We start from the raw sequence: 12,594 nt of genomic DNA on the forward strand, positions 1-12,594 counted from the left end.
GAGATCCCATCAACACATTTCACCTTTTTTATTGAATTTGTATTAAAGGAGGTAGTAAGGGGGAGGAAGCACTTAAGAGTCAGAACCCATATTAGACTCTGGGGAGTGAAAAATTAAATTAAATCAATAAGATGGGAGTGGGGGAAGAGTCAGAGGGAGCTTTGCCCCCCTTTCAAGATCAAATCAAGAAATCAGGGAAAGCAAAGACTTAGAAGAGAAGAAAGACATTCTCTCAATCCATCCTCCTTCCCCAGGGCAGAGAATTATAATGTTACTGAGTGAGCTTCTGAGCAGAAGGCCCTCCCATCTATGCACAGACTTCACTCCTCCTCCCCAAGCTTTCCTGGAGAATGTCCAGGGCTGGCCTTAGCCAACAGAAATAGAGAGGTCAAGGGGATCCATGAGTAAGGACGGGTCAGCAGGGACCCCCAATACTGATTCTCCTCTGGCTGGAGGTGGGCAGGAAGGAGACATAGCTCAAATACTGAGCAGCCAAAAAAAGAAGAAGATGGCGAGAAACAGGAAGAGGGAATCCTGCCAGCTGGAGGCCGGGTGACCCTGTCCCAGATCCACACCTGTAGGAGAGAGGAAAGCTGTGGAAGCATATGCTTCTAGGCTGGGAGGGGGCCTGAGGGGATTCACAGGGCTCCCTGATGGGAGCTGAATGTGACTCTTACCTGTACCCCGGCGGAAAGGCTCATGGGCATTGAAGACGGTAGTGAAAAAGCCAAAGGGAAAAGCACCAACACCAAATGAGAAGTGGAAGCCCCCAGTATCACCAAATGGCTGGAATGCCTAGGGAGGTAGAAAAAGTCAGATGGGAAGCCGGAAAACCTGTCAAGGAAGGGACACAACTGGACAGGAAGACTCACCCCTCTGCTCTCTGGAGCTGGTCTCTGGCCCTGGGGGCGGGGTGGAGTTTTTAATCTGAGGAAGAGGAGAGAGAAAGTTAACAGAGAATTTTCTCCTGTCATCTTCCACACCGTTTTCCAAGGGCAGAAGCCTTCAATCTTCCCTGAGCAACACCTCCAGTCTCTCACCTGGGATCCTGGGGCTTTTGGCTCCCTCGCCCATAAAGCGGGACAACCTTCTCTCTGCTGATCCCAGCTTTACATACTGGACACTCTTGCCGCTCTGGCCTTGTCTCCAGCCACTGGGGAGAAAAAAAGTGGTTTCCAGTATACAAGAGGGTCTTCCAGCTCCTCAGACCTCCCCATTTCCCTCTTCATCTCCCGAGTACGCACCTGATGAAGACATGGCCAACTGGATGGGGGAGGAAAAAAAAAAGTCAAACTAGCTACAGAAAAGAGAGACACAGATCCCCAGACTTCACAGAATCCCATCTCACTCCTCTTTCCAGGCAACCTGCTGTTGCTTTTCAGATTTTCTGCAACCTCTACCATGCCAGCCAACTTGGCCTTCCTGCTTGTCTGATCTTCCAACATCTAAAGCTCTGTCCATCCTCAACACACTCAACCCTCTCCTTTCTCCTCTCCCCAACAAACACGTACAAATTTTCGTGCCCTCTCTTTTCTGCCTTTCAAGTTAATTTCTAATTCCCTTTAGCCACCTCTTTCCGGGTTTCCGCTTTTCAACCCCAACCCCATCACTCCAAACCAAACCCCTTTACTAGCACATTCTCCCATTACTCCTTTTCCTCACTTTCAAGCTCAATAATGTCCCTGTCTTTACGACCCTTTAACCTTTCAAGTCTGCCTCTCCACAGTGCCTTCGTACCAGCCCCCTCCCAGATCTCATCTGAATGTGATCCATATTTCCTGGTTCTCCCCGACTCAACTGATGCGTGCCTCCCCTTAACCTTTGTGTCTCATCTGTTTCCACCTGCACAGCTAAGACCCGTCGCTTCTCTGGGGTAAGGTGGCTCGGGTCTCACATTGTCCCGCCACTCCCCGCCCCACCTCCTCTTCTCAGCACATCACATGCCCCCGCTCCTGGTTCCTAAGACCTTTCTTTCCACAGATCTCGACCGTAGAGACATTATACTCCCACCCACACATACCAGCAAAGTCGTATGTCTCCTGTCGGGCCTCACCTATGGGAACGTGCCCTCCGATTATCTGTATGACTGTATGATTATTCGCTCCTAGCCTCCCCAGTATATAAGCGAGACCCACCGCCTTCCGCCCCTCTCCTCGATTCTCACCAGTACAGGTGGCCACACACACTGACCACAGCTTCCCGAGCAGTCTCCAAACATATATTACATTCGAAGGTCGCGCCCGCCCCGCCCCGCTCGCGATTTGGCCCTTCGGGGCCCCCGTCCTCCTCCTCCGCTGCTGCCATGGCCGGTTTTGTTTCGCCCCACGTACCCTTCAGTCCCCCCAAATATACATACACACGCCCCAACAAACCAGAAACCACCTCCTGCCCAGGATCGTTGGGCAGGCGTGAAGGTTTCCTAATCACTATTGGTCTGAATGCCTGCCAATCACAAAGAATTCAAAAGAAAGGATTGGCCCAAAGAGTAGGGGCGGGAAAAGGTTCGTGTGGTCCTGCCTTCGCACAATGGCTATTGGCTGATACGGCCTAAGTCAATGTGCAATGCCAAGGGATTGGTAATAACTCGCTACACCCTGTCGCCTGGCCGCGGAGGGCTTTATTCGTCTGAGTAGTTGTCAGTCATAACCAAAGCCAGAAGCAATTTGCTCGGGACTACCTATAGACCTCGCCCACTATAAGCCCCTTTCTTTCCTTCGCTTCCTCTTTCTGAGAATGTCCGGATTGCTATTGGACTTTGGAGCGTATGGCTCCAAAGCAACTCATTGGCTAGAACTTGACGGAAAATGGTGGTTAGGTGAAACGCGCCTGCGCAGCACGCGGCGGGACGGGGATGGGCCAATCGCGTGAGGGTTGAACCTTATCTTGTTCCACCTCTTCACCCCTATCTTGTCGCTATGGTGACTGCTCTACAATTGGCGAGGCTTGCACTTCAAAGTCCTCGGCTCACTTTCATCCGGGTCCTTCAGCTGTGGACTTTCTGCTGATTGGGCCTTTTCCTTTTCCCCTGATTGGCCGACATCGGGAAAGACGGCGAAGAGCTAGGGAAAGAGGGAAAACACTAGGGTCGCAGGGTTCAAAATGGCTCCAACCTCTTTTGGTGACGTAGAGAGCAGAACTTGGGTCTGCCCCTCGCTTTTAGTTAAGGGAGCAGAACTGGGATTAGCCCGACGTTTGGATAGTACGAACATCGATCTGCGGAGCTGGTGTTAACTCATTCGGCTGGACGACTCAGCCCTCCCCACTTTAGGTGATTTACAGAGCAAAACTGAACTAAAGGCCCACTCCTTTCTTAATGTTGTACACAGAGTAGAACAGGATTGACTTAAACTCCGTTTTAAACCTTCAGAGCAGAAAAGCTCTGGGCTCACCCTCTTTGTGACTGGTGCGGAAGGGGCATGGCCCGCCCCTTTTAAGGAGACCCACGGGGGGTCTCCTTAAGACCCGCCCTTTCCTCCTTATAATTTGCCCATCAGAAATAGGGTCTTCTTCCAGGGTTGGACCCCGGAGAGTTTGGGCCTTTCCTACAATCATTGACCCTCACTGTGCCCAAAGGAGCAGAACTAGGTAACAGCCTTCCCACTACCAATCCTCTTCCCGAGGGCATGTAAACTCATGCAGGGTAAAGGTGTGGCTAGAGGCGGGACCTTGATAAAAGATCCCATGTGACTCAAAAGTAAGGAAAGATGAGAAGTTAGCAGTTGCGTAAAGAAGGACTGGGGCAGATGAGGATTCAGGAAACTGGAGGTTTAAGATATTGAGAGGGAAAGGTGGAAATGAAGGAGAGTGAAGTGATGGAATGATCCTAGTAAAGTGATAATGGGAGTGGAGGAAGAGAAGAGGGGGTGGAAAACTAGATACATGGCTACCAAATTAAGGAGGCATCCTCATCCAGAGGAATCGGCATTCTTCCTCACTTTGTCTTTTTCTAGAAAGCACTCCTGACGCCCAATTTCCATTGGAAGAAAAGATGTACCCATATTGTATGTTGTGAGAAGGGGTTGTCTCAGCTTGGGGAAGGAGACTGATAGGAAGGAAGTAGGAAAGAAAAAGTACAGAAGGAAAAGAGCATGGAAAAGGAAAGGGTCAGGGATGAGGCCAAAGAGATCTCTTTAAAGGTCAGAGAAGGCAGGTGGAGGGGGGAGCTGGACAGCTGGGAGATAGTGAGGGACAAAGGGCAAAGGAAACCAGACCAGAGGACTGGAGAGTGAGATGGGGTGAGATGGAGTCCTGGAGAGAAAAATAAGAGAGGTGAACTTAATGCTTGTCATATGGTAGGTAGGTGTTTGATAAATGCTTAGAATTGAAAGGGGAACGGGAAGAGGGGTCCTTAAGAATAGTTGCGGGGAATAAGCAGCAGATAACCGGAGTTGAGAAAAAAAGAGACCAAGTAAAAGTGGCAGTTAAAAGAGAGCTGATGGAGAATAAAGGAAGGAATGTGCCGAAGGAGAAATACAGCACCAGGGGATCCAGAACTCAAAGGGAGTTAGAAAATAAAAAGATGCAGCTGGAGCCAGAGATGGGAGCAAAGGCAGAGGGAGGGCCCGCCTGAGCCCTCCTGGGGCGGGGCTCCCAAGAGTACACTGGTAGACGTGGGGAGGAGATGCCTGAGTTTCTGGGAGACGATTGGCAAAACAGGCTGCCCATCACCGCCCTCCACTTCCTGGCCGGCCCCGGAAACCAGCAGGCGTTGGGGAGGGGTGGGGGGGGAATAGCGGCAGCAGAAGCCCCAGCCCTCAGAAAGACAGCAGAAAGGGAGGGAGGGAGGGAGGGTGCTGGGGGGACAACCCCCCACCATTCCTACCGCTATGGGCCCAACCTCCCACTCCCACCTCCCCTCCATCGGCCGGGGCTAGGACACCCCCAAATCCCGTCGCCCCCTTGGCACCGACACCCCGACAGAGGCAGAGACACAGCCATCCGCCACCACCGCTGCCGCAGCCTGGCTGGGGAGGGGGCCAGCCCCCCAGGCCCCCCACCCCACTGAGGTGTGGGCGGGAAAGGGATGGGAGGAGGAGGGAAGAGGGTGCTGAAAGCGACTAGGATGAGGGGAAGGGGAGAGATTGGGTCTGGGAGGGCCGACTGGGGGAGATGGTTGCTGGGGAAAGGAGAGGGGCTGACTGGGAAGAGGGTTGCTGGGGATAGGAGAGGGGACCTGAGAGGGAGGAAGGATGGAAGAGACACGGGAGGGGGAGAAATGGAAACCCTTGTGAATTTGGGACTGGGAGTGTGCACAGGGAATCCTGGAGAGGGAATTCCCTACACCTTCCCCAATTCCTTTTCTTGCCCTTTGACCCCACATGACTCTTGCGGGGGTCATGAGGGGAGAAGGCCAGCAGAATTTGCCTCTTAGGAATATACCCTTAGGCCCCTCTGTTTCCATCTAGGCACAGGACCTCTTGTTTCTCAGTGGCCTTCCACACTGCTGGACCCTTACACACAAATGCCTTATGGGAGCCATGTTTTCTACATTGAGTCTGTGTGCCTTTGACATGTTTAATGGCATGTGTGCAACTAGGTTGTCCCAATGCTCTCCATAGGCTGTGTAGAAATGGTGTGTTATTTTCCATCAGAATTGCCCATTCTCCGTTCTTGTGTCCACGTCTCACATCCAGTTTTGACATGTTCAAGTACCGCATGTGTGTGTTTTCTTATATTGCACCTGTTTTATAGTTTCCTGTTACTCGCACGTTTTATGTTTTGGCATGTTTATTTCAGCATGTGAAGGTTATATACCTTATTTTACTTTGGCTGACATGTCTGTGGTCCTACCATTTGCAGTAGTCTTCATGTGTGGGATCCCATGGCTTGGCTGAATAGCCTACACACTCATGTCTGACTCAGTTGGCCCGTTTGCTGTGTTTTCCCAGTCACAGTTCACAGAACACATGTGTATGCCCCTTTGCACAATACACTGATGTAACAGGACCATAGAATGTGTGTTATAAATTTATCATCAGTGTATTTTATGAACCGTACGCTCATTAAATTTGGCCCTCCATTGCATTTCTAAATCCTTGGACTTTTGTTCTCTGAAGAGGGTCACTTAATATCAAGTGTTAGAGAAGAAGGTAACTGGGTCTCCAGGTCTGCAAAGAACCATCCCTGCATGCCTTACCTTGGTGACCTCCCTGGCCCATACCTCTCTACACAAACATTATCTTTCCAGTGACTGTGTACAGTCTGTGTCCATGAGATCAATGCATGTCACAGGGTCAATCCTGCTGTGAACCCCATCGTTGGTATTTATGGACATTATCTTCCATTCTTTTCACTGTTGGCACACATTTGATGAGAGCAGCATCTTTCCCTGTGGCATGTTAATCCCATTCTGTGCATTTCTCTTGTGACATGACCTCTTCTTGATTATTGTTACTCTGCCTTCATTATGGCCATGTATTGCATGTATCTATTCAGAGTCGGTTACCATTAGGCTTCATGTGTTCGTTACTTTCTCAGTGACTTTTCTTTTAGTAGTCAGTACTACTCAAGAGGGTAACTATCTAATTTGTGATCAGAACTGCCATCTCTGTCATTAGTTGTGGCTCTGTGGGTGTGTATATAGCCTTAGAATCTGTTCAGCAAGTGTTTGTTGAGCACCTACTCCATCTCCTATTGTCCTGGTATTGGAGATAAGACAGAGTCCCTGTCCTTAAGCTGCTTACAGCCTAAGGAGGGAAACAAAAATGCCAGTCAACACATAGTGTGTTGTCAAGATCAGTGGTTCTTAAATTCAAGCGCACATCAGACTCACCAGAGGGCTTGTTAAAATACAGATTGCTAACCAGCCACGATGGCTCACACCTGTAATCCCAACAGTTTGGAAGGCTGAGGCAGGAGGATCACCTGAGCCCAGAAGTTCAAAACCAGTCTGAGTGAGAAAAAGAAAAATAGATTGCTGGACCTAATGCCCAGAATTTCTGATTCAGTAGATCTGGGGTGAAGTCTAATAATTTGCATTTCTACACTTCAAGACCCACTGGTCAAGATAAAAGTGTAATGAAAGCACAGGCCTGGAGGGGTTCAGGCAGCCCTCCGAAAGGTGACACTGAGCTGTGTGAGGCAGGAAAAGATCCGGGCATTCCAGTCAAAGGGAACAGCATGTTCAAGGTGCAGAAGCGTGAAAGATCATGGTGTCTGAGGAACTGAAGTGAATCAGTTTGACTGGAACAAAAAGAGTTTTGTGAGGATGTGGTCGAAGATGTAAGCAGAAGTCAACTTGTCAAGAAGAACCTTTAGGCAAGACAGGGAAATGCTCTGCGTTTCAGAAAAATTTGTATTAACAGAAAAATCTGTGGTTGCTACGTGGAAGATGGATTGGAGGGGGTTAGGAGCCTACTCCACATAGTTCAGGGGAGAAATGATGCTGTTCTGAACTTGTAGGGGCAGTGGGATGGAGCAGCTCAGAAAGCCTACAGTATTCCAACTGACAGGGTCTCCTGTTTCCTCTATTGCCTGTTACCTTCTTGCTTGGCAATAGGCTTACCTTTGAGCATAGCCCTTCCCGTCATGGGAAGACAGTGCCTGTGGCCTCAGTAGGAATGACAGGTATTTGCCTGTACACCCTTTTTGTGAATTGTTACCCTGCCCCCAACAGTGGGGCAGAGTGGAGGAAGGAGGAAGAACCTAGAACACAGGTTCTGTGTCCTGCCCCTCTTCCTCTTGAGCCCTTTCCTCTCCCAGGGCAAGTGCTGTTATGTCCTCTTTACTCCCTGCCCTCCATTTTTCACTTGGTGAGGCCTTACACACTGTACCTGCCCACGCAGTGTCACTAGAAGGAAGGGAAAGGGTGGTTGGATTCATTTGCCTGTGTGGAGGTAGGATTGGTCTTTGTAACTATTCCAGGTATGTCCATAAGTCTACCTAGGAATAGGGGAGCTGCCTGGGTGGAGAGGGATTTTTCTAGTTACTAGTTACGCATTCACATTATTTTATCTGTCACTGGGTGTAATTATAAATTTGTGTCTGTGTGTGAACATGTTAGTCTTTGTATGACTGTGTGTTGGCATTAGTGACATGAACTTTTAATCTTGCCATTTGGCCCCTGGGTATATGGCTGTGGGTGTTCTGTCACAGTCACCATATATGCTGTGTGCTGTGTTCGTATATGTATATGCAGTACATACCAGTGTCAGCATAACCGAGTGGTTAGGAACACAGGCGGCTTAGATTTAACTCAGGAGCTGTATGATCTCAGGTAAGTTATTTAGCCTTTCTGGGCCTATTTCCTATAAAATGTAAATAATAATAGTACTTTCTAGACTATTGTATGGGTCATTTTAAGAGTTTAACTTAATATATAGACCAGTGCTGTTCTACAGAAATATAATGCAAGCCATATACGTAATTTTTTTATGGTAGCCACATTTTTACAAGGCAAAAAGTCAAATTAATTTTAGTAATATATTTTCTTGAATCTGATACATCTAAAAGATTATAATTTCTTTTCTCTCTCTTTTTTTTTTTTTTTTTTAAGACAGAGTCTTACTCTGTTGCCCAGGCTGGAGTGCAGTGGTGTGATCTGGGCTCACTGCAACCTCCACCTCCTGGGTTCAAGCAATTCTCCTGCCTCAGCCTCCCAAGTAGCTGGGATTACAGGCATGTGCCAACAGGCCCGGCTAATTTTTGTATTTTTAGTAGAGACGGGGTTTCGCCATGTTGTTCAGGCTGGTCCTGAACTCCTGACCTTGTGATCCACCCGCCTCGGCCTCCCAAAGTGCTGGGATTACAGGCGTGAGCCACCGCGCCTGGCCCAAGATTATAATTTCAAAATGTAGTCAGTATAAAAGATTAATAATGGGATTGTTACATTTTATTTTTTATTCAGTCTTTGAAATATGATGTGTATTTTACATTTCCAGCACACCTCAGTTCAGACTAGCTGCATTTCAAGTGCTCAGTAGCCACATGTAGGTGGTGGCTACTTTCTTGGACGGCACAAGTATAGACCATTATAAGACCCTTACCAGCTACAAGTGTTACTATCATTCTTATTGTCATTTATTGTCAGGTATCTGTGAGGTGTAGATGTCCATGTCTTGTGTCTCTTGTCTGAATATATCTGGAGCCTTCGGGAAGAGGAATGGGAGAGCAGTCTTGAGCTCTATCTCCACCACCCTCATCCTAGAGAGGCTTCCTGGGAAGGTTTCAATGGGAACCCTGCCCCAGCTTGTTTCTCTGGCCCTTGTCCTCATAGCACCAGTCCCCAACCCTGCCTTCTGTGCCTTGCCTACCCCACTGGCCTCCAGAAACCAGGCTGATTGTCCCTTGCCCCATCCCCTGCAGGTGGCCAGAATGGAGTTGTGGCCAGGGGCATGGATGCTGCTGCTGCTGCTCTTCCTGCTGCTGCTCTTCCTGCTGCCCACCCTGTGGTTCTGCAGCCCCAGTGCCAAGTACTTCTTCAAGATGGCCTTCTACAATGGCTGGATCCTCTTCCTGGCTGTGCTCGCCATCCCTGTGTGTGCCGTGCGAGGACGCAACGTTGAGAACATGAAGTGAGGGGCAAGGGGTCTTGGGCAATGAGGGAACCTAAGGGTACAAAGCGAGTAGTGGATTGGGGGAAGGGGGCATGGTGTGTGTAGAAAAGACTGAGAGAGACCAGAGACAGGGAATGGGGAGAGGACTGCAAAGGTGGTCAGAAAGACAATAGGGTTGGGGGGAGCTGAGGCATGCAGATGGACATCAATGGATCCCACTGGGACCCCTTGCCGTGACCCCACAGGATCTTGCGTCTAATGCTGCTCCACATCAAATACCTGTACGGGATCCGAGTGGAGGTGCGAGGGGCTCACCACTTCCCTCCCTCACAGCCCTATGTTGTTGTCTCCAACCACCAGAGCTCCCTCGATCTGCTTGGTGAGACCCCACCACAGGGCACACCTCCCCCAGTCATGCCTCCCCTCCTGGAACCTTCCCTAGAATATCTTCTCCTTGAGATCCTTAATTCTCCTTCCTCTGGGACATTGCCCCCTTGTCTCCCGCTCAGGCCTTCATTCCCTGGGTAGAACTGCCCTCATAAGCAGGGTACATACACCTTTGGTCACCCTTTCCTTCACTTGGGGCTCCCCCTGCCTAGTCTCCTCCTTCACCTCCAGTCCCTACCAGAGTGGGTGATGATCTGGGTGAGGTGGGTTGCTTTCTGTGACACTGCCTCCACCCCAATCCTCACCCACCCCCACCCTGCCCAAGGGATGATGGAAGTGCTGCCAGGCCGCTGTGTGCCCATTGCCAAGCGTGAGCTACTGTGGGCTGGCTCTGCCGGGCTGGCCTGCTGGCTGGCAGGAGTCATCTTCATCGACCGGAAGCGCACGGGGGATGCCATCAGTGTCATGTCTGAGGTCGCCCAGACCCTGCTCACCCAGGACGTGAGTCATCCTGGGGAAATGGGGGATTGGAGGGATAGAAAGTAGAATAGTTGTAAATAAACTGATATGCAGGGCCAATGGGCCTCAGAGGTCCCATTATAACATCACACCTACTCTGACTCCTCCATATGTGTGTGTCTTCCTTGACCTTCTTTCTCCCCCAGGTGAGGGTCTGGGTGTTTCCTGAGGGAACGAGAAACCACAACGGCTCCATGCTGCCCTTCAAACGTGGCGCCTTCCATCTTGCAGTGCAGGCCCAGGTGACTACTGCTCCCTGTTCTGCTACTCAGCTGCCCACCCCCACCATTCCCTCATCTCTGGGCAGGGGCTTATTGTAGGAGTCTCAGAAGAGAGCTGTGGACTGACCTGCTTTACCCCTTCCCCAGGTTCCCATTGTCCCCATAGTCATGTCCTCCTACCAAGACTTCTACTGCAAGAAGGAGCGCCGCTTCACCTCGGGTGAGGGCTTTGAGCAGTTCTGGGGTCGGGTGTGTCCAGAGAGGCTGGGAGGACATCCCTGTGAGGCAGGGGGATCATTCAGTGTCAGAGCCATGAGATGTCCACACGGTCATCTAGTTTAACCCACAGCAGCCAATAAGTCTTTACCAAGCACCACCATACCCTGCCAGGTGGGTAGCACTTGGTCCCACCAAGAGAGGCTGTTACTAATCTAGCAGGAAAGATAAGGCCTGTGTGCACAAAGCTGTAATGAATAACACTCATTCAGCAGTAAATGCCAAACCCAGAGGAGGGGGGCTGGAGGAGTGCTGAGAAGATGTCTGGACTGGGAATTGGAGAAGGCTTTGTATAGAAGGGCCTCAGAAGTGGCAGCTGGCAAGCCCAGGGATGGTTGTCCAGGGTTGGGGGAAGAGAACTGAAAGGTTGAGGAAGAGTATCCCTCAGAAGCTGGGCCCCACCTGTGGGCAAAGACCTGGGTGGACAGGCCATGATGGTGCTCCCCTTGCCCCAGGACAATGTCAGGTGCGGGTGCTGCCCCCAGTGCCCACAGAAGGGCTGACACCAGATGACGTCCCAGCTCTGGCTGACAGAGTCCGGCACTCCATGCTCACTGTTTTCCGGGAAATCTCCACCGATGGCCGGGGTGGTGGTGACTATCTGAAGAAGCCTGGCGGGGGTGGGTGAACCCTGGCTCTGAGCTCTCCTCCCATCTGTCCCCATCTTCTTCCCCACACCTACCCACCCAGTGGGCCCTGAAGCAGGGCCAAACCTTCTTCCTTGTCTCCCCTCTCCCCACTTATTCTCCTCTTTGGAATCTTCAACTTCTGAAGTGAATGTGGATACAGCGCCACTCCTGCCCCCTCTTGGCCCCATCCATGGACTCCTGCCTCTGTGCAGTCTCCACTCTTGACTCCCACCTCCTACTGTTTTGTCTGTGGGACAGTTGCCTCCCCCTCATCTCCAGTGACTCAGCCTACACAAGGGTGGGGAACATTCCATCCCCAGTGGAGTCTCTTCCTGTGTGGTCTTCTCTCCCCCTCTACTCCACATTGGCCAGTGGACTCATCCATTCTGTGGAACAATTCTCCCCCACCCCAAAGTCCATGGATTCAATGGACTCATCCATGTGAGGAGGACTTCTCGCCCTGTGGCTGGAAGCTGATACCTGGAGCAGTCCTCCCAGGCTCATCCTGGGAGCTTTCCTCAGCACCTTCACCTTCCCTCCCAGTGTAGCCTCCCGTCAGTGGGGGCTGGACCCTTCTAATTCAGAGGTCTCATGCCTGCCCTTGCCCAGATGCCCAGGGTTGTGTACTCTCTGGGATACCAGTTCAGTCTCCACATTTCTGGTTTTCTTTGTCCCCATGGTACAGTTCTTCAGTGGACCTGACCCCACTCAGCCCCCTGCAGCCCTGCTGCACCATTTCACCAGACACAAGGGGAAGAAGCAGACATCGGGTGCTGCGCTCACTTCTGCCCCCTGGGGAGTTGGGGAAAGGAACAAACCCTGGCTGGAGGGGATAGGAGGGCTTTTAATTTATTTCTTTTTCTGTTGAGGCTTCCCCCTCTCTGAGCCAGTTTTCATTTCTTCCGGTGGCATTAGCCATTCCCTGCCTCTCGCTCCAGACCTGTTCCCACAACTGGGGAGGTAGGCTGGGAGCAAAAGGAGAGGGTGGGACCCAGTTTTGCGTGGTTGGTTTTTATTAATTATCTGGATAACAGCAAAAAACTGAAAATAAAGAGAGAGAGAGAAAGA

General features: G+C 50.7%; 2 protein-coding genes across 5 annotated transcripts; one reads left to right on the forward strand and one right to left on the reverse strand.

The window, feature by feature from the left end:
• Nucleotides 1-13: 13 nt before the first annotated feature.
• LOC105497585 (ring finger protein 5) lies at nt 14-2,409 on the reverse strand. Its single transcript, XM_011768787.3, has 6 exons — nt 2,165-2,409; nt 1,245-1,263; nt 1,041-1,153; nt 873-927; nt 678-795; nt 14-575 (listed from the first exon to the last, which is right to left on the reverse strand). Exons 1-6 carry the CDS (start codon nt 2,302-2,304, stop codon nt 478-480), a joined length of 543 nt encoding a protein of 180 aa, XP_011767089.1. The 5' UTR covers nt 2,305-2,409; the 3' UTR covers nt 14-477.
• A 643-nt stretch (nt 2,410-3,052) lies between these two features.
• Nucleotides 3,053-12,594, forward strand: LOC105497584 (1-acylglycerol-3-phosphate O-acyltransferase 1). Of its 4 annotated transcripts, none has more exons than XM_011768783.3 (7): nt 3,053-3,268; nt 9,304-9,512; nt 9,740-9,873; nt 10,207-10,382; nt 10,547-10,642; nt 10,769-10,841; nt 11,353-12,594. In XM_011768783.3, the coding sequence occupies exons 2-7, from the start codon at nt 9,313-9,315 to the stop codon at nt 11,523-11,525; spliced, it is 852 nt and encodes a 283-aa protein (XP_011767085.1). In that variant the 5' UTR covers nt 3,053-3,268; nt 9,304-9,312; the 3' UTR covers nt 11,526-12,594. The 4 variants fall into 4 exon arrangements, with proteins under 4 accessions (XP_011767085.1, XP_011767083.1, XP_011767084.1 ...); XM_011768781.3 differs by lacking the exon at nt 3,053-3,268 and adding an exon at nt 3,698-4,292; XM_011768782.3 differs by lacking the exon at nt 3,053-3,268 and adding an exon at nt 4,731-5,006.

Source organism: Macaca nemestrina, chromosome 5, assembly GCF_043159975.1.
Source record: "Macaca nemestrina isolate mMacNem1 chromosome 5, mMacNem.hap1, whole genome shotgun sequence".
NCBI classification, from domain to species: domain Eukaryota; kingdom Metazoa; phylum Chordata; class Mammalia; order Primates; family Cercopithecidae; genus Macaca; species Macaca nemestrina.